Below are 25,799 nucleotides of genomic sequence, written 5' to 3' on the forward strand. Positions count from 1 at the left end.
TAAATGTGATGCACTGAATTCAGATATCCTAAGTTTTTGGTTGAAATTTAAAGTTACTGATATTTGGGGGTGGAGGATAGAAATGGGCAAGAGAGTAAGAATACAATTTGGATTTGTTTAAACCATTTTATTTATTACAACTTTACTATACTCAAACCTAACATGTGGTTCTTTATGACCTGATACATATCAGACACTCAAAATAAATTCTGACATAAATTTAAGTATATCATAAACAGTGTTTTTATTAATGACTGAAAATTTGGTGCTTGTGATATTCATCATTATTGACTTTTCATTACTAGGAAGACCTTTTCAGTGCAAAAATCTAGATGATAAGTATTCTATTAGATATACTTAGATACTGTAATTGGAACTTTCTCTACCAAACACTCTCTTGCTCTGTCTCCAATCAAAAGCTTTCTCTCTTAGAGAGGAGATCTTGCAAGTGAACTGACATGTCATGCTTTCTCAGGTCTCAGAGATTATCACATTCTCTTTCTCTGTAAAATGAGTTCTTCCTTTTTCACTTTTGTGATTTCTGTTGACACAATAATATTCAATGCCATTGCTGCAAGAGGACATATGCTGCTCTATAGGCTGTGGGATGCTTCTCTATACTTTTAGTTTCCTTAATTTGCCTTTACAAATGTGCTCACTAAATGGTCTTTAAAAAATCATGGTATACCTATGCTCCTTACAAAACCAGAGTCCTCTGATTGTAAAAACATGTGTATTCACGTTATATAGTTGATATTCAGTGTTTAGCTATTTAAGTGTTTATTATATGCATAACAACTAGTCTAATGCATGTATAAATTTCTTTGTTTTCTTTATTTTAAAGATTTAAAAATTTTCAAGCATTCCATAGAGGAAAATAAATGGAATGGACCACCATGTTATTTTTCTATATTTATTTAACAGACTTTGACAGTTTAGACTAACAAGTGTCCTTCTACACTTGATCTTAGCCAAATGGCCGAGAAGCGATCACAATTGTCCTTCTAAAAAGTAACATTTTTATTAATTATCTGATAATTTTATGCAATATATTTTGATGATATTCATCACCTTCCCTGAACCACCAACTTCAAGGTCCACCCCAACTACTATATTCCCAAATTCTTGCCATATTTTTTTAACTTTAAACCTATTAAGTCCAATTTATGTTTCCCAAATACTCTTGAGTATGAGGCCATACCCTGCCACATAGTATACCTACCATAGCTCACATCAGTAAACAAATCAACTCTCTTCCTTTCAGCACCATGGATGGCCTCTTGTGGTTATTTTATACTCAGGTAAGCGATGGAAGAAAAAATCATGAATGTGATCAGAACTTTGACTATAACTTCATGTAGAGAGAACTCAGAAAAACTTCTGCAAAGAAGTCTCATAATGAGAAGAAACTGACCCAAGAGAATAAGAAGAATGTCATAGAAAATCCTCCCCAGAAGTCTGGTCAGAAGATAAAATGGAAAAAAAAGAAGATAAAATGGACTAGTATTTATCTAGATTTTATTTAACAATCATTTCTATGAATTGATATAAAGAAGATTGATAACTCCTTTGGACAAAGATACATAAAATTCTAAATTTTTAGCCCTCAAAATAGCCCTGTATAGTACTTATCATTTCTAATTGTTTTCAAGTCAATTGATGCTAAAGTTTAAGAGCAAGTAAAATAATATGGAGTAGAGGACATACCTTCCTGTATAAATACAATATCTACATATTCCATTTTTATTGTATCACAGTTTATAATAACAGTAGATTTATTTGCTGATATATTTTGCTGCATTCATTCTTAAGTTTTATATTTGGCTTTGTATAAAATGTTTTCATAACAGTTTTGAAGTCCATCATTGAGTATGTGACTATGTTCTGAATTAATCCCTGAAGTAAAAATGAATATTCTTCTCCCCTTGCTTTGGTTTGAAGGTAGTCTATTATGAAATATCTCAGTTATGTAATACACTAAAGTTTTATTCAAATTTTATCTTCATAGGCTATTGAAAGATTTAAAACATGTGGCCACTACAATACCAAACAAGTTTCATATTCTGTGTTCTAGTTTAAATATATATATATATATATATATATATATATATATATATATATATATATATATATATTCCATAAGTCATAGAGTATTAATTTGTTTAAGTTACATTTATGGTTGTATACTTGATATTGCCACATACATGCGAATTCTGTTACCTGCTTAATATAAACACTACTATTACTTGGTTATTGCATATTTCAATAAAAGTATCAAAAGTAAAATCTGCTTTACAAGAACAAAGGTTGCAATTTAAGATACATCATAAATATATTAACTAGGAGTAAGTCAAGAGGATTAGAATTCGGATGACTCCGACAAGCTGCCCAAACTTCACAGGACTTAAGAGAAACTGATATAATAAATAGATATTCAGTTGTAAAACATTTGCAGTGTAAAGAAACTGTAAAAATATTTTATTAAATTTATTTTCTGACTTCAGGTTTCTCTGATTAAGAATGTGAGTAGCATCTGCCATTATAAAAAATAATAAAGAGGCTGAGAAAGAAATTAAGGGAACAAAACCCTTCACAATAGTCACAAATAATATAAAATATCTTAGTGTAACTCTAGCCAAACAAGTGAAAGATCAATATGACAAGAACTTTAAGTCTCTCAATAAAGAAATTGAAAAAGACTTCCGAATATTCCGAGATCTCCCATGCTGATGGATTGGTAGAATTGACATAGTAAAAATAGTCATCCTACCAAAAGCAATCTACAGATTCAACACAATCCCCATTAAAATTCCAACATAATTCTTCAAAAACATGGAAAGAGCAATTCTCAGTTTCATATGAAAAGAAAAATCCTGGATAGTGAAAACAATTCTTAACAGTGAAAGAACTTCTGGGGAAATCACCATTCCTGATCTCAAACTGTACTACAGAGCCATAGTGATAAAAAATTCCATGGTATTGGTACAGAGACAGTCAAATTGATCAAGGGAGTAGAGTTGAAGACTGAGAAATAAAACCACATACTTATGGACACTTGATCTTTGACAAAGCAGCTAAAAGCATACAGTAGAAAAAGGAGCATCTACAACAAATGGTGCTGGTCTAACTAGGAGTAGTTATATAGAAAAATGAAAATAGACCCATATTTTTCACCTTGCACAAAGCTCAACATAATCCAAGTGGATCAAGGACCTCAACATAAAACAATATCTACTGAATCTAAAAGAAGAGACAGTGGGAAAGAGTCCTGAACTCATCCTAAATAGAACTCCAATGGCTTATGGTCTAAGATTGAGAATTGATAAATAAGACCTCATGGAATTGAAGAGGTTCTGTAAGGCAAAGCACATAGTCAACAGGACAAATCGGCAACCTACAGATTGGGGAAAACTCTTCACTAACCCCAAATCTGATAGAGGACTAATATCTAAAATATATAAAGAACTCAAGAGGCTAACCTCCAAAACAATCAAACAGCCCAATCAAAAAGTGGGGTATAGAGCTAATCAGAGAATGGGAGAAGAGGCCCTTCATCCTGTGAAAGCTCCATGCCACAGTGTAGGGGAATGCCAGCTAGGCAGGATTGGGTATGTAGGGGAACACCTTCATAGAAGCAGGAGGAGGGGACATTGGATTGGGGATTTCATGGGGGACCAGGAAAAGGGATAGTATTCAAAATGTAAATTAAGAAAATATCCAATAATTTTTTTAACCACTTAAAATCTATAAGGGTTTAAGAATTGTAGGAGCTGCATATTTATGGACCAAATTAGTGTGTCTAAACTCCAGCTATAGAGAATTAATCACTGTAAACTTTTTCCTTTTGTTGTATCTAAGGATACAAACAAGCAAAACTATAGTGGTAGTTAACATTTGTATCTGAAATTGCTGGATAGCTCTGCAGAAAAAGGCACTTACTCTCAAGCCTGAAGCCAGGAGTTTTATCAACAAATCCACAGGCTGAAGAAAAGAAATTACTCTTATAAGTTGTCTCCTAATTTCCACTGAGGCATCAGGCATACATTGTCCATGTACATACACACAGACACAGAGACACACACACAAACACAAATACGTACACACACACACACATACACACACACACACACACACACACTCACAAATACACACATGCCCAAACTAATTACTAACTGTAAGAAAAATTACATATCATACCCAATGATAATTTACCTGAATGCAAAAGAAAAAATAGCATGTGGAATCATTAATAGTAAATATATGACAATGACAAAATTAAAAATCAGTTATTTTTATAATCTTTAACAAAATAATGTATATAAGAAGCAATATTCTTGAAAATAATAAAACCTTACAAATGTTTGGTAGAAAATTATGTGACAGAATAGTCTGAAATCACTTCAAGCTGGGAAAACCAAAAGCTACTGTTCTTAAATATCCTATAACAATGAGTACTGTCCTAGTTTTGTTTTCTGGTGTGATTAAAATATTCTTTGACAAGAGCAACTTAAAGAAGAAAAGTTTATACTGGCTGGCAGTTGCCCATCATGACAGGGAAGTCAGGGCAGGATGGGACTGAAGCACCTACCCCACACCTACAATTAGAATGTACAGAGAAAGGAACACATGCTAGTGTTCAGTTTGCTTTCTCCATTTTATGAAGCCCAGAATCATATGTCTAGGGAATGATTCCATCACAATTGAGATGAGTCTCTCTCACATCAGTCATAATCAAGCAAATGCCCACAGCATGCCCAGAGGACCATCTCCATCTCCAAGTTGACATAAACAAAAACAAAAACAAACAAAAACAAGAAAAACCTATTACAATTAGAAAAAATAGGTTTTCTTAATAAGATTCAGAGAGACTGGTACACATCAATAATGTAATATGAGGGAGACAGAGTCAGAGAGTTCAGGAATTTATGCCCAGGTTGACAACATAGATGGTTCAAGACAATCCTGAGCATTTTACATCTTCGATACCTTCACCCTGGACTAATTAACATCCATACATTCCCTTGTTACGTCAATACTCTCCTAAGTGCTATTTCTCTTCTCATTCTAATTCCCTGCTCATATCACATCTCAGCATATATATATATATATATATATATATATATATATATATATACACACACACACACACACACATATATACATATGAAAATGTTTCAAGTTCCCATGAGATTACATTGAAACTGCTTCAACCCTTTTGTATGTCCCAATGTACACCTTACTTCTCATTTCTATTGCTTTGGGGCTACGGGAACATTAGCAGTCTTTAGAATTCTTGGGAGTGCTATGTCACTTCCACTTGAAGCTTAAATTCAAGAACTCATTCTATAAAAGTTTAAATAACTGCTATTCTACTCATACTTCTATTACTATTTAACATGTCTCTTAAAATACGTTTTCTCCCCGAAAACTCTCCTCACCTTTCTTGAAAATTAATAGACTACCATTTTCCCCCACAGAAACTCTTCTATAAAAACTTGGAATTTTTATTTAATTCAGGAAAACTTACTTAAACATACTTAGCTATAAATATTAAGATTAAATTGTAATAAAAAGGCATTTTTGACAGTTGTGTAAACTGTCTTATTATATTTGCCATACCATTCCCATTTTATCCTCAGAAAATGCCCAAGAGATAATCAACAAATACTTTCATTGTACTGATGAGTTCCCAGCTACAGCTAATATAGATTGCATTAAGTCTATCTTAGGGTAGGCAATTGTAGCTTGACGATACCTACCTAATGTGTATCTAGAGACAAGAAAAAAATCTGTGTAAATGAATACTTACACTGAGAGAGCAGGACTGGTGATAGGATCATCATATAAATAAACTGGAGGAGACTGAGACTGTAGACTACATTGCAGGGGAATAACTTAAGAGAATCAGTACTATGAAGAAAATGAAGACAGCAAACTACATTTTCCCTCTAAGGAGGCTGAACAGATTTTGAAAATGAGCATGGGAAAGCAGTGTAATGCCCTTAGAAAGTGTGATGAGGACTTTCTAAGCAATTTTGCTAAGATGCCTGATAGTGGAACAAGTGAAAGAAAAAGTTGTTAAACAAATTTAACAGAAGTTGAATTCCACCTGCAACTAGATGGGAAGGAGTTACAAAAAGCCATGGTGCAGCTACAAGTGAAACATAACAAAAACTCCCCAGGGGAGAGAGGTCCCGAGTTAATCTCTTTTTGGCTTTAAGAGAAGAAAAGCAAAAAAGAACTAAGCCTCCTGAATGAAATCATGTGAGAGCTTCCTTATCCCAGCAAGAGACAAAATCTCCATGGAAACTTCTCTTTCCTGCACCCACACACTGCTCTTTCTACCTGCAAAGGCTGCCTTGCATCTCAAGAGAATCCAATGGAGCAGTCAACTCTTTTTAAATACTGAGATAAGCCCTAGGGAAGAAAAGAAACAGAGCAGGCTGACATTCCAGCATCATCTGGAAAGCAATGATTTTCCTAGATTTCCTCAGCCCCAGTGTTCAAACAGTTTTCTCAAACCTTCACTTCATTTCTCTTACAGTAGAAATTCAGAGAGGCACACAACTTTTAGTATGAAGCAGCATAGAGAAGGGAGCTTCAAAGAGACATGTGTTCCTTTACCCTTCTCATTATTCTTCATTCACGGAGCAGTGCTATGCAGACCATGAAAACCACCCAGTAAGTCCCTTACTATCTTCCCGATTTTATAAACAAAACAATAAAAGAGAGAGAGAAAGGAGAGAGAGAGAGAGAGAGAGAGTGTGTGTGTGTTTTCTGAACTAGAAAGCTTTATGCATCGAAGCAGTCAACAAAATTAAGACAACAAAGTAAGACATCTTTGAAATAGTCATTAAAATAATCAATACATCAAGATAATCAAGGAAAAACGTGACACAACTATTGACTGATTACTTTTGCAAAGTAAATAAGCTCAACAGTAGTCAGATACAAGCAATACTCTGAGTTCTGAAGAAAATCTTTTTTGCAAAATGAGTTCTATGAAAGTTGTTGTCCACTTACAGTCTCTGAATACAACAGACTTGTATTCAGAATCCAAATGTTTCTTGAATTTTATTCATAGGAGATGATCTATTTTTGATACTACTTCTCATTTGAAATTCCAATTATTATTTATTTCATATCAATTAGAAAAACATATGTTCTATCAACTTAGGTTCAACTTCCTTCAACTGTGGGCTATGTACAAACTCCAAGAAAAAGTTAGTCATGTGCTTTCCGGAAGATAAAAGCTTAGTGTAAAAAGGGCTGAGAGTATTTGATGTAGAAAGGGGGAGTGGTGATATAGGTCTTAGCCAAGACATGTGATAGTCACTGTAGGGGTTTCTGGAAAAGAAGTCTGTGACACTCATTAACCTATTTGAGCTGATCTCGTACAATCTAAAGGAGAAAATGTTCTTGGCTGTTTTGTATTGCCTTCTGTGGAGTTTCCAGGTTTCTGATGGTCATTTTCCTCGAGCCTGTGCCTCCGCTAAGAACTTGTTGGCAAAAGAATGCTGTCCACCATGGATGGGTGATGGAAGTCCCTGCGGCCAGCTTTCAGGCAGAGGTTCCTGCCAGGATATCCTTCTGTCAGATGCACCATATGGACCTCAGTTCCCCTTCAAAGGGGTGGATGACCGTGAGTCCTGGCCTTCCGTGTTTTATAATAGGACCTGCCAGTGCTCTGGCAACTTCATGGGTTTCAACTGCGGAAACTGTAAGTTTGGATTTGGGGGCCCAAATTGTACAGAGAAGCGACTCTTAATTAGAAGAAACATTTTTGATTTGAGTGTGTCAGAAAAGAATAAGTTTTTTTCTTACCTCACTTTAGCAAAGCATACTATCAGCTCAGCCTATGTCATCCCCACAGGCACCTATGGCCAAATGAACAATGGGTCAACACCCATGTTTAATGACATCAACCTCTATGACCTCTTTGTATGGATGCATTACTATGTGTCAAGGGACACACTGCTTGGGGGCTCTGAAATCTGGAGTGACATTGATTTTGCCCATGAAGCACCAGGGTTTCTGCCTTGGCACAGACTTTTCTTGCTATTGTGGGAACAAGAAATACAGGAGCTAACAGGGGATGAGAATTTCACCATTCCATACTGGGATTGGAGAGATGCAGAAAACTGTGACATTTGCACAGATGAGTACCTGGGAGGTCATCACCCTGAAAATCCTAACTTACTCAGCCCAGCATCCTTCTTCTCCTCCTGGCAGGTAAGATGCATTGCATATATAGAGTTGCAAGGAATGGTATTTCTGCAGCCACATCTTCATACTCTGTGAGCATCTCTGCTAATATCTCAGGGTAGAAAAGATGCCTTAATAACAGATGTTAATGTTTCTAGATTTCTTTTTCTTTTTGAGAACACTTCAAAATTGCTATTAAGCAGATATCTATATGCTTATATGTCTTAATATCTAACAGCTTAGTTAGATTTCTAAACTGCTATAAACAAATACTGCTTGGTTCACCATTGTATTGTTGTCATTTTCACTGGCATCTGGAATAAACAGTAGCTCAGAGTTATTTAGGAATGGATGAGAAACAAGATTATCATAGTACATGTTTCTGAATAATATTAAAATTAACATCAACAGTAAAATCCATAATTATACTACTTTAAAATACAAATCTCTCCCATAACCAAGACCTATTAGTTAGGATCTTCAAGGGAGAGTGCTATGATAATTCACTAAGTATCAGTGATGACCTTTATTGCATGATTTCCTATTAGACAATGACAGAACACAAAAAAATGTTTAGTTGCTTAAATTTTAAAAGTTGTTGACTCAAATAGCTAAGTAATGAAAAGAGTTAAAGTCTGTTGAGTATTTAGAATATGTGAATACCTATTGAAAGAATTTATTGTGCATTTAACATAAACATATTTCTATTTTAAAGTCATAAAATACTACTTAATTTGCTAAAAATGACTTTTTGATAGCACTGTTGGTAAATAGCAGAGGTGGTATTTGCTAATGATTATAAGGGCTGTCTGGCTAACTTATGTTATTTTCAGGGAGAAGATGGCCCTTTTGTAAGGAACTGACACTCTTTTCTTTAGGATGAAGAAGACATTAGCCTTCTTCCTACTTTAAAAATACTAGATATAGAATTAAGACACTGTTATTTGGAGATTAAATTTTATTTTCTTCTATTATTTTTCTTCATTCTGGAATGGAAGCAATAGATAAAGAAAGAAATATATGTTAAATAGTTTTTCCTTTAAATAAACACAAGTGTGAAATATGTTTTTCTGCCTATCTTGAAAAGTTTTCTATTGCAACTATTCTGTTTACCAGTTCAAATGGGATAAAAAGAACTTAGGCTGCCCTGCACTTGCAATTTTGAAATATTCCCTCTATCTTTGCTGGTCATACACTTCCAAAATGGAAACTTTTAAAGGGCCACTGTTAATTGCTACTGCTAATTTCTAGTGCCAGTGGTGCCAAGTGTTTATTAAACCTAGAAGTACTTTATATTATGAGGCTGTGTTGAAAAATAACACTGCTGTATATTTTCAGTCATTCTAACTTAATTTATGAATGGCAAAACTCTCATCTACCTTTTTTACTTCTCTGGCTATTGCTTTAAGTTCTGTCAGCCTTGGATGTGGAATTCTCTCAGTTACAATATTTTGAATGGCTATATAGAATTACTTGATGCAGAAAGACTGAAGGCTTATCAAAATTATCAAAAGTTGCAATATATCCACCGAGCTCAGTATAAAATTATAAATTAATATTTACATAGGGAGCCTACTACTAGATGATATCCAGATTTAATATTTTTAAATCATGTTTTGGGTATTGAACTCATACATTTCATCTATTTCCTTTTATCATACACAACTATATAACTTCCTTTAAAAACAAATCAAAACAAAAAAATTAATGAAAGTTTAAAACCACAGCAGACTTGTTTGGCCTAGTAAGTCCTAAGATGTAACTGCTAAAATCTTGCCTACAAACATGTATTATGGGGCTATGGAAAGACTTTTTATGTAAAACTAGAAAATGGAGGGGAGAAAAATCACTGAAGAAAAGGAGGCAAAATTTAAAAAAAGAATTAATAAAAGAACAAAAACTTTGCAAATAAGCAACCTTATTTGAAAATGAGGTCAAATGAATACAGTTTGCTCTATCCACTTAATCCAGGGATAAACAGTTGCAGACATGACAAACTAATTGTTCTTGTCTGTTTTCTTTATTCGCACAACCTTTCTTGTTAAAGTCCTTCTAAAAAAAGTCTTTTTCTCCTTCTCATTTCCCATTCAGGGAGTGTTGGAGAGCATGAAAAAGGGGATATCATCAAAACAGATGATATGCCTAGATGAATATGTCTTTATGAAACCTCGTTCAGTGAATATGTGCTGAAGAAAAAGAACATAGGGCATTTCGAAATAAAATTAAGTAATGACTTCCAGAAATGAAACAAAGCTATTTTGATTGTTCTGGACTGGAAAGATGGCTCAGAATTTAAGAGCACTGGTTATTCTTTCAGAAAACCTTGGTTCAATTCCCAGGCCTCAGATGGCATTTTACAGCCACTGGTAATTCCAGTTCCTAGGGGTCTGATGGCCACTTTTGACCACTCTGAGAACCAGGCACACACAAGGCATACAGATCTACACACAGACAAAAACAAAAACACCCATAAACATTAAAAACAAGTTAATAAGTGAACTAATAAATAGTACATGTTTGCAGTGCTATAATTCAATTACTGTCAATATCATGATCACTTACAATTTTTGTTATTGTTCTGAAGTTGCTTGAAAATCCATCATACAACTACATGCTGGAAACAAAGAATCAATTAGTCTATTGTAAAGCTCCAGTGTCTGTGCTCTTTGTCTATTTGAGGAAAAGGTTTCCCACTGTAGCCCTAGACTGACTGGGAGCTTACTCTACAACTTAGGCTACCCTCCAAATCTCAGCAACCCTCCTGCCTTCAGCCTCCCAAGGGTGTTTGTACTTTTAAGCCTCTTAATGTGATTCTAATGTGCAGCCATCACTGAGATGCACAGATTTAATTAATTTGGAGATTGTTTAGTTATTTCTTTGCTTTCCTTTATGAAAATAGAGTTTTTGTAATGAACACACCATTAATTTGAATGCTTTTGTCTAAATTAAACATTTAAATTAAAAACTAGACTGGTTTGTGTTAGACGAGATCAAATAGCTTCCAAGTTACAATGAACTCATTAATACTTTCCAAATTAGCTAAGCTGTAGCCCATTTCATATAAGCTTCTACTCTTGCTTGCCTTCAGATATCTTTTTACTTGACAAAAGAACATGTTAGATCTTTGATAGTATTTACCCAGTCTAAGCTGAAAGATCTTTTGTGATATCTCATGGAGTGCTCACATTTTATAAATGATAGGTCTGAAAGAGCAGGAGGATTTGTCTAAAGTTACCATTTAAGGACAGAGCCCAATTCCCTATGTATTCATTGTCATTTATGTAAGCTGCATTGACTTTGACTTAAAGCAGGTCTTAAAACAAATTTATGTATGTATAATTTGCCAGGTAGTTACTTTAACTGTTTTGAGTCCTCATTCAGTTGACACCCATAAACATTAAAAACAAGTTAATAAGTGAACTAATAAATAGTACATGTTTGCAGTGCTATAATTCAATTACTGTCAATATCATGATCACTTACAATTTTTGTTATTGTTCTGAAGTTGCTTGAAAATCCATCATACAACTACATGCTGGAAACAAAGAATCAATTAGTCTATTGTAAAGCTCCAGTGTCTGTGCTCTTTGTCTATTTGAGGAAAAGGTTTCCCACTGTAGCCCTAGACTGACTGGGAGCTTACTCTACAACTTAGGCTACCCTCCAAATCTCAGCAACCCTCCTGCCTTCAGCCTCCCAAGGGTGTTTGTACTTTTAAGCCTCTTAATGTGATTCTAATGTGCAGCCATCACTGAGATGCACAGATTTAATTAATTTGGAGATTGTTTAGTTATTTCTTTGCTTTCCTTTATGAAAATAGAGTTTTTGTAATGAACACACCATTAATTTGAATGCTTTTGTCTAAATTAAACATTTAAATTAAAAACTAGACTGGTTTGTGTTAGACGAGATCAAATAGCTTCCAAGTTACAATGAACTCATTAATACTTTCCAAATTAGCTAAGCTGTAGCCCATTTCATATAAGCTTCTACTCTTGCTTGCCTTCAGATATCTTTTTACTTGACAAAAGAACATGTTAGATCTTTGATAGTATTTACCCAGTCTAAGCTGAAAGATCTTTTGTGATATCTCATGGAGTGCTCACATTTTATAAATGATAGGTCTGAAAGAGCAGGAGGATTTGTCTAAAGTTACCATTTAAGGACAGAGCCCAATTCCCTATGTATTCATTGTCATTTATGTAAGCTGCATTGACTTTGACTTAAAGCAGGTCTTAAAACAAATTTATGTATGTATAATTTGCCAGGTAGTTACTTTAACTGTTTTTGAGTCCTCATTCAGTTGACACCCATAAACATTAAAAACAAGTTAATAAGTGAACTAATAAATAGTACATGTTTGCAGTGCTATAATTCAATTACTGTCAATATCATGATCACTTACAATTTTTGTTATTGTTCTGAAGTTGCTTGAAAATCCATCATACAACTACATGCTGGAAACAAAGAATCAATTAGTCTATTGTAAAGCTCCAGTGTCTGTGCTCTTTGTCTATTTGAGGAAAAGGTTTCCCACTGTAGCCCTAGACTGACTGGGAGCTTACTCTACAACTTAGGCTACCCTCCAAATCTCAGCAACCCTCCTGCCTTCAGCCTCCCAAGGGTGTTTGTACTTTTAAGCCTCTTAATGTGATTCTAATGTGCAGCCATCACTGAGATGCACAGATTTAATTAATTTGGAGATTGTTTAGTTATTTCTTTGCTTTCCTTTATGAAAATAGAGTTTTTGTAATGAACACACCATTAATTTGAATGCTTTTGTCTAAATTAAACATTTAAATTAAAAACTAGACTGGTTTGTGTTAGACGAGATCAAATAGCTTCCAAGTTACAATGAACTCATTAATACTTTCCAAATTAGCTAAGCTGTAGCCCATTTCATATAAGCTTCTACTCTTGCTTGCCTTCAGATATCTTTTTACTTGACAAAAGAACATGTTAGATCTTTGATAGTATTTACCCAGTCTAAGCTGAAAGATCTTTTGTGATATCTCATGGAGTGCTCACATTTTATAAATGATAGGTCTGAAAGAGCAGGAGGATTTGTCTAAAGTTACCATTTAAGGACAGAGCCCAATTCCCTATGTATTCATTGTCATTTATGTAAGCTGCATTGACTTTGACTTAAAGCAGGTCTTAAAACAAATTTATGTATGTATAATTTGCCAGGTAGTTACTTTAACTGTTTTTGAGTCCTCATTCAGTTGACCCAGGTATAATTCCCAGAGCCCACAGGATGGCTTTCAACTATTTTTAACTCCAGTCCCAGGAGGTCTGACATCTTCCTTCCTCTATGAACACTAGACACATGCATGGTCCGTGAACTTTCATTAATGAAAACACCATATACATTTAAAAAGATCACATGAACCAGATAGCCTGGAGGAAGACAGGTATTTCTATTTATATCTGATAGAATTGATTTCCTCCTCTTTGTTCTACACTTTGTGGAGATTTATCACATAACTTCTATAATATTCAGAACGTGAATGGTTTATTAAGCTTATTTCTGTCTACCATTATCAGATTTTCCAAGGTGGAAACTATTTATAAATACATTTGTAGCCATTTGTAAAAGGGCATGGTATACACACAGAATGGGCTTTATAAATACATGCTGAATTAAACAAAAGTAAAAATCAGATAAATTTAAATCTTATCCTAGATGGGTTTCTGAGGCTTCAGCCCATATTTTACAGCACTGGATTCTTGATGTAGAATACACAACAATTTCAGCAGATAGCTCTTGCTTGAACAATACGTTTTGCTCAGTTCTTGGTAGATTACATAAGTAGGAGAGAGAGAGAGAGAGAGAGAGAGAGAGAGAGAGAGAGAGAGAGAGAGAGAGAGAGAGAGAGAGGATGTGTACATGAAAATATATGGTATAAATCACAATACATCTGAACATTTTGTGAGTTGATTATTATTTGACACACTTTTGACAGAGAATAGTTTATAAAGTCATACAATTGATGTGAATTGTTTTGGGAAGGTTTAATATGCAATCAGTCTTTTCCTGGCTTGTTATTCATTCATTTGTTTGATTATTTTCAAAAATATTTTTCAAGTAGAACTATTAAAACAGTCCACATATTTTTTTGTTTGTTTTGTATAGAGGGTACTGGATGACATTTAAGTACAAAATACCTGTGTTCAACACTATTAGATCTATTGGTTATACAATCAACAGAGAGCCTAACCTAAAAGGAAAGGTGTGTCAAAGAGAACTGTCATGATCAGAGTGGAGAGGAAAACACTTCTTATGAGTGGACTGCAGTCAGGGAATTCACTCATTACGTGGAAACCATGTCACATGGAAGCCACAGGGGGAAGAAAAACAAAGTCACATTTCAGCAGAAAGTCATGGGTTTAGGTAACCATGACAACTGCTCCATGAAATAACAGCTCTTTTTTCTCTATAAAAAAGATTTCATGAAATGCCGTATGGTTTAGGTTTTTTGGTTTTTGTTTGTTTGTTTTTCAGAAAAAACAAACAAACCTTAAATACCATAATAAAACCTTTTCTCCTGAAGGCTTTTAAGAGCTGATAATTTATTGCTACTTCCTGAATTTAATAGAAGACTATCATGATTCACCTTCAGTACTAACACACCTGTTTCTTTTGTCCCTTTCTTTGTTTCTTTGTATTTTCATATTTGACTATGCTATTCTTAGCATGCACAACAAATCATTTATGTTTAGAAGAAGAAAGAACCAAACTTTCACCAGAAGACCTGGGCTCAGTCCAATTTCTGCCATTTGCCAAACACTACTAAACAGGGCATATAAAATTTTGCAACAAAAAAATCCCTGCTATTAAATCTGATTGTTTTCTCTGCTAATGAGAGAACCAAATGCAGTAGAAAACAATGTACTATACCATAAAAGCCATTATCTTTTGACCCACACAATCATGAATTAGTGTTACTTCTCAAAAACACCTGTAAGACCAACAGGAAGAAACTTAAATATTTTAGAGACATTTTTGTTTCTAAAAAATACAATGTCTCAATACAATCTTAGAATAAAATAACTTAAAGAAATCAGTTCATGGAAAATTACTTAATTAGTCTTGTTTGCCATGTAGTTTTGAGTCCCATGTATGAGAAGTGCTCTAAATAATACATCAAGATCCGTTATTATACGTTAGACTATTTGATCCTGAATAAAGATTTATTATGCTCTCTACTTAGAGATGGAAAGCTCTGATAACAAATGTGGGTAACCTACTTGACACCATGTATTTAATAGAATATATTTTAGAAACTATCTTTCTGACTGTAATATTCAGGACTATAATGACAATGCTAACAATTTCTCTATCCTTGCCCCTTGCTCTGAATTAACATAAAGACAACAAATTGGAGCTATATTTTTTTACATTATTTCTGCAACTGAGTATTATCATGTATTACTAATGTCTCCACTAACTGAACATTTAGTCAAATGGCAGCTGACATTTCAGAAAAAAAATGGTTGCAAGTATCCTGAAGATTATTAGTCAAAGAGGAATGAAAATTACTTCTTCCATGACCCTGACTTGGTGTCAGGTCAATTGACAATACAGTCATCCAACCTGTTACATTCATAGCAGAAGCTGGACTCATTTTATAAAACCATTCAGGAGTTATTAATAGGAAAAATAAATAAAATATATAAAGTTTTAGATTCAGAAATTCTGTATTTATGGATTTTCAAATATCTTCATATGTAAAGAAATAGATATTTTAAGGAAGAAAGCTCTCTAAATAAGTTCATTTATGTTTCACATATCCTTTATGCATATAGCTTGCAGATAATTTTATACAATTTTAGCATACAATTTTTTCCCTGCTTCTGTCTTATGAAGTGAAATGTGGAATTCACTTCATATTTAGAGTTTCAACATTCTACATTTTGAATTTTTGGATTGGGATTCTGAGGCTGCATAGGCAGCATGATTTGCATGGATTTCTAGGACTATTTCCATTCTTAGTCAGACCTTTTTGAGTAAGTCATGTAACAGATTTTTTAATAAGCTATCTTTTGTTCTTGAAGAATATGCAGGATCTGAGACCCCAGAACGCAGATACATCTGTGTTAAAGCATGGCGTACAGACAAATATAAGTAGCATGAAGAGGGAAAAGGCAGGGTGGCCTCAGCAGAAGGATCACACAGGATAAAAGCATCTGGCAAAGTCAGACCAGGTTAAAAACATGTTTGGAGGGAGAATTGAAAACAATGTTTGAATCAATGTAAAAAAAAAAAGGCTACTATATAAAATAAAACCCACTGGTTTGGGGCTTTAGCTTCACACTGCTTGGTGTGAAAGTAAAGAGAAAGGAATGAATCAATTGTTGTAAGTAATAAATACATTTGTGATTTATGAAAACTGTTGAAATTTTAAGTCATAATCAGATATATGTGTTTAGAATATGAGAATTTTCATGAATATAATTTGTGGGTAGGTCATGAAACTCACTCATAAAGGCAGCCAAAGATAATAAAGAGAAAGATATAAAGAATGCATAAACCTGAGTTCAACATCAAAACCCTGAGTTCAACATCAAAACCACCTTCAGGGCTGGGCTTGTTAGTTTTCTGTCAGTTTTACACAAACATGGACATACTTGGGAAGGGAAATATCAACTAAGTAATTTCTTCATACAGATTGTCATGTTGGCTCCCTAATAGAGACCTTTTTTGATTGCTAATAGATATGGGAACAGCCAGTCCCATGTTTGGGCATATATCCATATATCCATTGTAGTTTGCAATGCTAAAAACAAGCCTACATTTTGACAATTAGTCAGCTTGTTATTTTGGTCTTGAAATTCTGAACAATTTCAGCTGTGAATTTTTGTTTCATAGTGAAGCCATCGAGACATGGCAGTCAGCTATAATAGAAGTTTCACAAATTAATTTTATATCGAATATTTATATAAAGTACTCATTTTCATTACAATTTAATGTGTAATCCATAGGAAACCTAAGTCACTAGATCTAGGACTAGAACACCATCCTGAGTTTGACACCCCATCCTTTATCTTGCAAACTCTACTTCATCCTTTGGCGGTGCTAAGACTGAAGATAATCCCACTTCATGCTTTTTGGTTTTGTCGTAACAGATCCATTTTTAATGTCAGGCTTGATATACAGTATAGTCCTCCTTTTAGAGAATTTCAAAACAGCAGTTTCTCTGATTCCTTTGTTACTCTCTGGCAGATTATTGTCATTATTATTTTTAAGTCACAATTCTTCACATTTTACTGGAAATATTTTAAGGAGTTATGTTGCATGAAATGATTCATTTAAGTCATGTGGTAATATTTTCCATATTAAAAAGAAAATTGAGCATAAGTGATAGTTTAAAGATAAAAGATGTGTTTCCAATATAAACCAAGTTTTTCATCTCCAACTTTATTGTACCCTGTGCAGTTATTTGTTTATTATTTTTATTGGCATGTGCATTACATGTATGTAGCATTCATTATATGAATGCACACAAGTGTGTGTTTACATGTTCGCAGATGTATGTGTATCTGCAAGTGTACTTGCACATATACATGTTTGTGTATGCCTGTGGAGCACACAGGTTGAAGTTGCATATCTTTCTTAGTTACACACTATGGTACACATTAAGGCATGGTCTCTGACTGGAACAATGTTCATTTAATATGGCTAGTTTTGTTAGCCAGCTTGCTCTGACAATTTTTTGTTTGCAGTTTGCAAATACCAGGATACTAATAGGAATCTACTACTCACATTCTGGAATTAAGAGGGTGCTGGTTATCTGATTTCCTGATCTTAGGTTTGCATTGCAAATATTTTCCCCATAGAACTATTGCCCTTTTCTGTCTCCATGCATTTATAACTCCTGCAATGGAATTCAGCAGCCAATGTTTGTACAGCACTTCTATGTTAGAATGAACAACAGATTTCCAGTTCTTCATATAGTTTTCATATGCTTTTGGAAGTCAAGATACAACAGTGTAAAACAAAACTTGTTTATTTAAACAAAGGAGCTCTTGTATTATGAATTTTGTACTTGGAAAAGGAAAAGGAAGAAGAAAAGAAAACAGAATGGACTAACAGGTGACTTTGGAGCATATCTGGAAGGCAGAGTCACAGTGAAAAATTAACCTAAGTCACAGAAAAGAAATATGGTTCAATTTTATGAATTACAACTGTTAATAGCTCAAGGTATAGTTGGGTACTTTCTGAACACAAATTAGACTAGCAAAGGCCACCACAATGAAAATATATGCCTAGCATGGTGGCTGAAGTTCACTTTCACCTCTCTGCCAGAAAGCTCAACAATAATGATGTGTAATTTTCAACATCTCTCTCTTGTCTCAGAGGTAACTCATTTAACATAAATTGCTTTTCACAGATCATTTGTAGCAGATCAGAAGAGTATAACAGCCATCAGGTTTTATGTGATGGAACACCTGAGGGACCACTATTACGTAATCCTGGAAACCACGACAAAGCCAAAACCCCCAGGCTTCCGTCTTCAGCAGATGTGGAATTTTGTCTGAGTTTGACCCAGTATGAATCTGGATCAATGGACAGAACTGCCAATTTCAGCTTTAGAAACACACTGGAAGGTAATATCCTTGTTTTCATTAATTTTAATTTTTTCTTCTTCTTTATAACTTCTTTTCAGAAATTCTGGGCTCAGAGATATTTAGAATTTAGAATATTGCATGTTTTGCAATGCTATGCTTTGAATATACCCATGGTAATAGTAAATTTAGCCAGCATAGAACATCGCACTATACTTCAGAAGTTTAGTGATACTTTACCAATCCTTGAAAACCTGGCAGGGACAACTGGCAGTTTTTCACAAAAACAAAATAAAGCAAAACCAAAAACCAAAACCACAATAAAAATAACAACAACATAACCCAGTTCTCATCTAAAATGAAGATAAAAAAGATTCTCAAAAGCAAAAAGTAAGTGACCATGGCCAGAGAATGCCAATTCAGTTTTTCCAATAGTATTTTCTAATGTGGTAAGGGTTCTGTGAAGTTTTACATTAACAGATCAAAGAAAATCATAGGTCAAGAAATATTACAAGTACATCAAAAAAATATCATGTAGGAAGGTTACCGAAGAGCCATGAGACTTAAGCTATAGGCATCCTATAATCTGACCCAATTCTTAGTCTTTTCATTGCTCAAAAGAAGGATACTATATGTAAAATATTATTTACCCAATGCAAAAAGATGTTAGGTTATGTACAGCGGAAAGCAATAAATGGCTATTTACACAACATCTGCCAACATCTGCACTTCATCAGAGATCGTTCTCACATTTTTTTTCTATTCCCTAAGTCAGCATATGCTCACATTTTCCTTTCAACAGCAGTTTATTCTTGTGCAAGCATAATGGAACCTCTTATATGCCCGTTCCAACCATCAAAAGTTAGGAAAACAAATCTATCAACACATTTTTTAAGAGGCAAAACAAAAAGAAAAAGAAAGAAAGAAAGAAAGAAAGAAAGAAAGAAAGAAAGAAAGAAAGAAAGAAAGAAAGAAAGAAAGAAAGAAAGAAAGAGAGAGAGAGAAATGAAGTAAAGAAGGAATGAAGGAGGGAGGGAAGGAAGGAAAGAAGGAAGGAAGGAATGATCAAGCCCCAGATTCCATACATGAGCAAACATTGGGGAAAACTTCTAGCAAAGCTTACAAATTACCACCAGATATTAAGAATTCGTCACAATCTGTCATACAGAAAATCTTCATCTCTTCCCTAGAGTGAATCTTTCTTTAACTTTTCTCTTTAATTTTTAGCATGTTGTATCCTGACTTTTGTTCTTATACTTATAGGGTGAGTTTACTGTATCTTTTGAAAAGTTAGCAAAAGTAGCCTGACTGTGGTATCTGTTCCTCAACAGGGATACCTTGTATGGCCTCAGTGGGAGAGGATGCACCTAATCCTCCAGAAACTTGATACACCACCATAGGGAATATTAAAGGGGTCCCACCCTCTCAAAGGAGAGTAGAACAGAGTATGGAGGAAGGATTCTGTGAGGGAGAAACTGGGAAATGGGGATAATTAATTAATTAATTAATTACAAGTTGCAATAGTTCTATGAAAGAAAGAGAGAAATGAGGTTAAAATGTTTAGTTTTGTGGCACAAAGGTGGCCATTGCTAGGGGTAACCATTGAGTACTCAATAAAAGAATGTTAAGTGACAAACATCCTGGATGGACATTGCCTGGGTCCATGGGGTAGGGAAGGCAAGTGAGAGAAACAACTCATTTTGTTTATTTAGCTATGAAAATTCTCACAGTTCAACCATAATGAGGGAACTTTACAAAAGTGTTCAGCCCTGGCTAACATTTTTCCTTTTCTTCTTTCATTCCAAGACGTAATTCTAAAGATTTGTACCCATAAATAATGGAAGAAAGGAAAGCCACCTTAAAGATAGACTTTGGGACTAATGTTAAGATAAAATTTATATTTTTTTCTCTTACAGAAATAAAACGATGCTTTTAAAAACTGATGCCTATGTGCAGAGTACCCTGCCAACCCTTCTATATGTTGTATCAAACTTTCCAAATATCTTGTATAAATGACATCACTATTCTCAGCTGAAAAAGTCAGGTTCAGAAACATCAAATAATGAGGTTATGTTTGGTCACTGAATTATTGGTAGCCCCAAACCTATACCAATTTTGTTTAAGGACATTGTTGAAGGACACTCTTCCCATCGTATTTTGATGACCAATATAGTTTATGAGTGGACTGAGAGTAGACAACATTGTAAATAGAATTTCAGATACAGTGATTTAGAGGGAATCTCTGTAGAGATCCAGGTTCTTCAATCCCTAAACAGAGAATTGGATAAAGATTCATGGTTAAAAACAGAAGCACAGATTATTAGAAGAGAAAAACTTTCTCTATCAGACGTGGTCCCATATAGAACAAAGGCTTGGGAGTTCAACAGAAAAGTTACACAATGACAACATTTTATGGGCTTTCTGGTTTGCTTGTATAGCACTGGCTTTTTTGCAGCCTGTTTTATCTGTCACATAATGGCCTTGAGCTTTGCCTTATCTTGACCAACAGCTTTTTCTCCCATGCTAATTTGACTTCCAGATCTCACTGTCTTCTCTAATCCTTTGTCTTGCATAATAACAATAGAAATGTATGAAGTCATAAAGAAAATTTAAATCCTTACACCTACAGGAAAATGGATGAAAATGGAAATCATTAAGTGAAATAAATCACGCTCCTAAAGACAACACCAACAATGTTCCTCATACATCAAACTTCTGTTTAAAATCATACATTTGGATATATTTACAAATAGATGGCATAAATAGATGTATTTATAGCTGTAAATGTATATCAAAGGAACAAAGGTATCAGCTAGAAGAGTACAGTGACTGAACAGAACAAAGACTATTCACATACCTAAAAATCCATATACATTTATGAAAGTAAATAAATGTTTTGATTATTCAAAAAAGTCATAAAATACTTACAAGAGATTTTCTAAAGAAATTAAGAATAAGCATTGAATGTAATGTAGTGTTTTTCTCTTATACTTAACAACTATATCATAATGAAGTAATTATGCAGAGAGGGAGCGAAAAAATTCTTTAGATAGTGCTGCTATTGCTTAGTAAAGATTCCCAATCAAGGGCTGGTTGTCCTGTGACATGACCCTTGAAAAGTTCATCCAGATAAGAACTCATCACAAGAGTGCGTTCCCTATCCTAAAGTATAATTTAAAAAGAGGGCTTCAGCATTCATCCCAGTAAGCATGATAACTACCAAGGAAATTATAACATGAGCAGAAAATTTATTTCTCATTTTAATTTTTACACAAATAATAGCTTAACATAGCTAAAAGAAATAAGAGACTATAAGAGAGGTCAGAGTTTTGATGCCTGGTACATAGTTGAATCAAATTTTGATCTGATACAGCTAAACAATCTAGAACAAATTACTTAGCTTCTGTGAATTTTCATTTTATTATCTGAAATCTCATTAAGCAATATATGTTTCCAAACTTTTGATGAGGAGTCATTTCCATAAAAGCGTATAGAAACATATTATTGTACCAACTGTATAGAAGGATAAAGTACAATAATAGCAGCATCTTTTATTGTAGTGTGGTTGAAAAAAGAGGGGGCAGGGAGAGAAAGAGGAAGAGGGAGAGAGAGAGAGAGAGAGAGAGAGAGACTGTTAAATAGGAAAATAGGAGAAGGAACATAATTTGTGAGTAGAGTCTTTGTGTAGCATATGAGGTACTAGCTTCAATTCCTCAAAAAGTATGAATCATATTTGCAGATTAAATCGTAGCATTGGCATTTTAAAAGATACTGAATACATCTTTCACAATGATTCCATATAATACATGATTCCCAACCGTCTTTATTTGAATAGTTATTATTCTGCCTAAGTCATAATGGGAGAGTATTTAAAACTATATGGGAACTGAATCACTACTGATAGAGCAAATTGGTAATCTGAATTTTGCAGATCCATCCAACTTTATTTTCTGAGACTGGCATTTGCCAAGAGCAGGATGAGCATCAAATACTTAATTTTCAGATGTCAATAAAAGATAAAAATATGGTTCACTGTCTTAGTTACTTCTCTATCACTGTGAAAATATCACTACTAGGATAGCGTAGAGAGGAAAGAGTTTGCTGGGACTTACAATTAAAAAAAAAAAAACAGTCCTATGGCCATCACATCAGGGAACATGACAATAGACTTGTCACATTGCACTAGAGTAGCAGGTGAGAGCTTACATTCTTATTCACAAGCATGAGGCAGAAAGGGAGGGAGGGAAGAAGAGATGGGGGAGAAAAAGAGAGTTTGACTCAAGAGTCCACCCTCTAGTGACATACATCATTTCCCAAAGCTTTACTTTCTAATCCTGTTAAAATATTTCTACCAATTAATGACTAAGCCTTTAAATATATGAGCCTACGGGAGCCATTATCATTCAAATCAAAGCAATCACCTTGTTAAAAAATTATTCAAAATATCAAGTATGAATGTTTCTTGTTCTTCGAGCAACACTCTTTGTATAAAGCCACCTGTAAAAAAAACAAAACAAAACAAAACAAAAAAACAGTGTTATAAATTCTAAAAATAAAGAATTGCCAAAGCTTGTTAAAAATATAATTAGCATTATCATTAATAAATTATCAGAGTATTAGCAAAATATCTAAACTATGCCAAACGAATTAGTCACCATTAATTGAAGAACAGGAAGGAAAAGAAAACATAAATAAAAATTTACTTATAGAGATCTTTTATTTCTTTGTTGTATTTTTGTATTTTTGTAGTCTTGCTGTATAATCTAGTATTCCTTTGACTCTGCAAGCACAAAAAATCTTTAAAAGGGTATAACTAGCTATTACAAACTTTTAAAACATTAAAACTAAAAACATTTAACAATTTAAAATAAGTTTCAAAAAATAAATGAATATATTGTCCATTACCTTTGCAGTGGATTATTGCAATATAGATATACTAAAAATTTTAGAGTTATGTGAATAGTGTGGATTGATAACATGCCTGTAGAATGAACAGATATACACACAAACACTAGTGTTAACAAATTTCTAAGAAACTAGTCTAAGGCTTATGGTAATAATTTAAAACTACAATTTTGAAAAATTATATTGCATCACTTATGTGAGTAAAATTATACTCACATAAGCCTCTTGAAATTAAAAAAAAAATCATGATTTGTCACTCATTATTATTTTCATGTTGAAAAACACTCCCCAAGCATTACACTACAATGGTCAGCATCTGGACTTGTTTTTGTTTCTAGAAATGGACAGTTGTATTAAATCAAATTAAATATGTTTCTGTAGCAGGGCAGATGGTTCAGAGGACAAAGTATATACTGCACAAGCATAAGAAACTAATGCTTGTTTAACCCACAAAAGGTCAGAAGTCTTAATACTACCACACCCATGATGAGGTTTCAAACAAGTTGTATGGGAAGACCCCACATGGCAAACTTGTTCTCAGATCTCTACAGGAATGTATCTCTACATACTCACATAATACACACACACACACACACACACACACACACAAAGACAGACAGAGACAGACAGACAGCAGAGACAGATACAGAGAGAAAAAGAGAATGATTTTTTAAAAGGAGTTTTAATAAATAAAATTGAAATATAATTCCATTTATGGCTTTAAGATTTCATCTTCTTTGAAAAAAACTGAAAATTAGATTATTTCCAAAATAGCTAAAGACTCACTTTAAAACTACATTTTTAAACTGCCTCTTATATCCCAGCTACAAATGATATTAATTTTGACTCCTTAAAAGTATCTAGCCATTAAATAAAATCTCCCCAAATCATTGTGTCATTTGGAGTCTGTGAAGCTCATAATCCTTTGCTAAGTGTTTTGTTAGGAGAGTAAATTAAGAATGAAGTTAGTCAAAGGGTCTAAGAGCCACATGCTTCTCAAGGGCACTAAAATGAGTTTGCTGTCTTGTTTCTTCATTTCTATTTCCAAATCACTTTGAATGATAAATATAATTTGAATATCAACATTAGTTTAAATATAACCAAAAAATTTCTAGTGAAAATTTAGTCAATTGTTACTTCATACTTCAAAACTGAGCAGGCTTAACCATGAAAGTTCAACATCACCCATGATCCTCCATCCAGGAAAGAAAAGAGTCTAATCAAACAAGACATTTTATGTGAAAATGCCTTTGTATCACCTGCCATATATTAGCTAACTTATTTTCAAGAAAATATTAGCAGCTACTTCTAAAAATATTATTTATCAGCGTAAGTTTGCACAATGAGATTTTAAAGGCAGAATTATAGGTTCCTTTTTTTGATACCAAAATATAGAAGATGAAAAGTTCACATGAAGGAAATAATATGATGTAAATATTTTGAAGTGTAAGTTTAGGTTTAGGGAACAAAGAACAATTCAGTCAAATTCAGTAAATTTCAACCCTGAATGCACATTAAAATCACTTAGGGGCTTTTAAGACTGTAAGTGACTGAGTTCAATTCTAAAACAATTAAATCCAAATCTCCAGGTATCAGAGATAAACATCAAAATCTAAAACAAATAACCCAAACCTCTCTAGAGGAGAATTGGGGGAAAAATAAAAGAGGAAAGAATATAGATTGACAAACTGAAACTCTCTATTGTCATTCATCTGAAATGCTCCTAAAATTTCTCATGAGAATAATTCATATGAATTTAAAGACATAACTCTCAATAATTTGAGCAATTGTTGCTGCCCTTTGCAAGTAACTTTGAATTATTTTGGCATCTAGTGTTGCTAACATGATCCCTAGGGGCTTGTTGGAAGGTCTATCCAGGGGGAATTTAAGAACAAGCAAGAGCAATATTATTCTAATATCCTGTATCTTCCTGTAATGGTTTTGACCATGGCAAGTGTACAGTTCCAAGAACACTCCACAAAGACGTCTGAGGTGTGTTGGCCACTTCGTATATAACATCTCAGGTTTTATGGAGAAGACTATCTTTGTTATTCTCAATCTCTATTGGATACTTTTTTTAATTACAGAAACATTTAAAATTCTAGCTTTGCTTATAAAAA

General features: G+C 33.8%; 1 protein-coding gene across 1 annotated transcript in view; it reads left to right on the forward strand.

Annotated features, from left to right (window-relative positions):
• The first annotated feature begins 7,413 nt into the window (after nt 1–7,413).
• Nucleotides 7,414–25,799, forward strand: part of Tyr (tyrosinase) — an 80,127-nt gene continuing 61,741 nt past the window's right edge. Inside the window, exons 1-2 of the mRNA XM_052177691.1 lie at nt 7,414–8,232; nt 18,600–18,816. Coding sequence (XP_052033651.1) covers nt 7,414–8,232; nt 18,600–18,816 — 1,036 coding nt within the window. The remainder of the gene's footprint in view (nt 8,233–18,599; nt 18,817–25,799) is intronic.

Source organism: Apodemus sylvaticus, chromosome 1, assembly GCF_947179515.1.
Source record: "Apodemus sylvaticus chromosome 1, mApoSyl1.1, whole genome shotgun sequence".
Taxonomy (NCBI): domain Eukaryota; kingdom Metazoa; phylum Chordata; class Mammalia; order Rodentia; family Muridae; genus Apodemus; species Apodemus sylvaticus.